General features: G+C 39.8%; 1 protein-coding gene across 1 annotated transcript in view; it reads right to left on the bottom strand.

Annotated features, from left to right (window-relative positions):
- The window catches only part of LOC109508196 (aryl hydrocarbon receptor nuclear translocator 2-like), a 21,182-nt gene that overhangs the window by 7,794 nt on the left and 11,114 nt on the right, over positions 1–2,274 (bottom strand). Inside the window, exon 3 of the mRNA XM_019858075.1 lies at positions 626–673. Within this exon, the coding sequence (XP_019713634.1) occupies positions 626–673 (48 nt within the window). The remainder of the gene's footprint in view (positions 1–625; positions 674–2,274) is intronic.

Raw genomic sequence — 2,274 nt, 5'->3', positions numbered from 1 at the left:
ATATTTCGAAAACGCCACCATTTTCATGCAGCTCATACCATATTATTTCGTTGTATTATTTCCGCCACACCTTAAATGCCGGTCCCTGAAAATATTGTCTGACATAAACCGGTCCGTGGGGCAAAAAAGGTTGGGGGCCCCTGCTCTACACTACCATCATTCACCTGACAGGAAACCACTGTGGAGATTTCTACCGATGAAATAATACACTTACAACCTATGGACTTAGAAGCGAGAACAAAAAGGGGGGGAGGAAGAAAACAGGCTGAGACAATTGAAAGTCACTAGGACAGCTGAGTTACATACCAGAAATTAAAAGATGATCATTGTGCTCTTAATGAATGAAAACAAAATGATTTATGAAGTGATCAGACAAACCATTTATAAGCATCGTGTATCTGCAAGTCTTCTTGGTTAAATCTTAAAGCTTATTAATGATTTTATTTATACATTTCAGGACAAGATTAGTGGATAAAACTGAGAAGAAAAGAGCTGCACATACTGTATGATGTTAAGATATACAGTACTGAACACTTGAATTGTAGCCAATGTTCTAACTGTGTCTACCAGGTTGCAACGAGACGTACAGAATGTCAGAGAAGACCGCTGCATTCATTTTCCTCACCTTGAAAATTTGCTAGGTCCTTCTCCATCCTCGTCTTCGAAGTCCATTCTGAGAAAGAACCACAGGAAAGACGCATTACCAATTTTAAGACTCAGAGAGCACAATACTCAAGGACTGATGTTTGCTGTTTACTGGTAGACATCAGTTTGAAGAAGAGTATAACTAATTTGTTTTAGTTGATGCAAAAGGAAAAAAAGTGTGTATCATGTAAAACTACAGTAGCCAAACCTTTTTAACGGAACATCTCACCTCGTCCACAACAAAAATGGGCTCTATTAAAATCATGCTGACACCAGGGTTGTTTTCAGAAAGAGGTTTATTCGGCTGTCCGTAACAGACAGAACTCACAAAAGTGGGACATGTGTGTGCACACATTGAGATACTTGGTAAATCATCAAGAAAAGTAAAAACATTCAACACATGGCCTGTGAGTATCAGGTACAGAGATACCAGCTGCTATCATCACCACTGAGGAACATTCAAAATTGCAAAATAAGAAATATTATTTCTTTTTTTTTTTTTTTTTAATGACATACTGTAATTTCCGGACTATAAACCGTGACTTTTGTCACACGCTTTCAACCCTGCGGATTATTTAATAAAGCGGCCTTTAAAACGACTTTTCTAATGGCCACCAGGGGGCTCAAGCATAAAACATAAGCGTGAGACAAGTTGACACACACACACACACACACACACACACACACACACACACACACACACACACACACACACACACAAATGCGGAGGAAGACGCTCTCATCTGTCACACACTGAAAACAATCGGCCATGAGAGGGCGCATTAGACCTGTGTTTTGGGCTTCACTGCATCCACCAAGGATTACCAAACAGCCAAACAGCCAAAAAAAAAAAAGAAAAAGAAAAACACCTCCTGAAACTTGACCCGAAAGCATGGATGGTAGAAAGCCTAATGAAGGAATGGTTGACCGAGTGTCACGGCAAGCGAGGATTTTTTTCACTGAAAAAAAAAGCATTACTCGTGAACAGTGACTTTAATGTTTTTGTTTTTTTTTAACCAGCCGTGTTAGTGCTATTTTACTGCCGTGGGGCTGCTGCGTTACAGGCACTGTTTGGAAAGAAAAGTTAATGATGTTATTAAAACTTTGAAAACGTTTTCTGTGTACCATCTTTCTCTGCAAATAACTCATGTTGCAAAGTGGGCATCTGCAGCTTATAGACAGGTACAGCTTATGTGTGTACAAAATAATTTTTCCTCTAAAAATGTAGTGGGTGCAGCTTATAATCAGGTGCGCTCGATAGTCCGGAAATTACAGGAAATAAAATGGTTTTCGGACTTTTTACCAGTCAAAAGGAAAAACTACATGAAGGGTATTACTTTGTGATTGGATGGTCGAGGGCAGTTATTAAAACTTTGAAAACGAGGTAAGATCTTCTCACAGCTAGAGGTAAGATCTTAAGTCCGAGCCCGGGTCAGGTCGGGCCTAAAATGTCAATCATTGCTTCGGGTTCGGGTCGGGCCGGGCTTCTCTCTCGCTGACTTTTTTTTAAATAAATAAATATATGTTTAGTGCGTTGAGGTGTTTCGAGGCCGTGACAACCACAAGAGACCGTGGTTCACAGCAAAAAAAAAAAAAAAACAGAAGACGACTCATCACAACACGTACTGT

Source organism: Hippocampus comes, unplaced genomic scaffold (assembly GCF_001891065.2).
Source record: "Hippocampus comes isolate QL1 unplaced genomic scaffold, H_comes_QL1_v1.1 scaffold178, whole genome shotgun sequence".
Taxonomy (NCBI): Eukaryota; Metazoa; Chordata; class Actinopteri; order Syngnathiformes; family Syngnathidae; genus Hippocampus; species Hippocampus comes.
The sequence above is the reverse complement of the archived record's forward strand: the minus strand, read 5'-3'. Positions and strand labels throughout refer to the sequence as shown.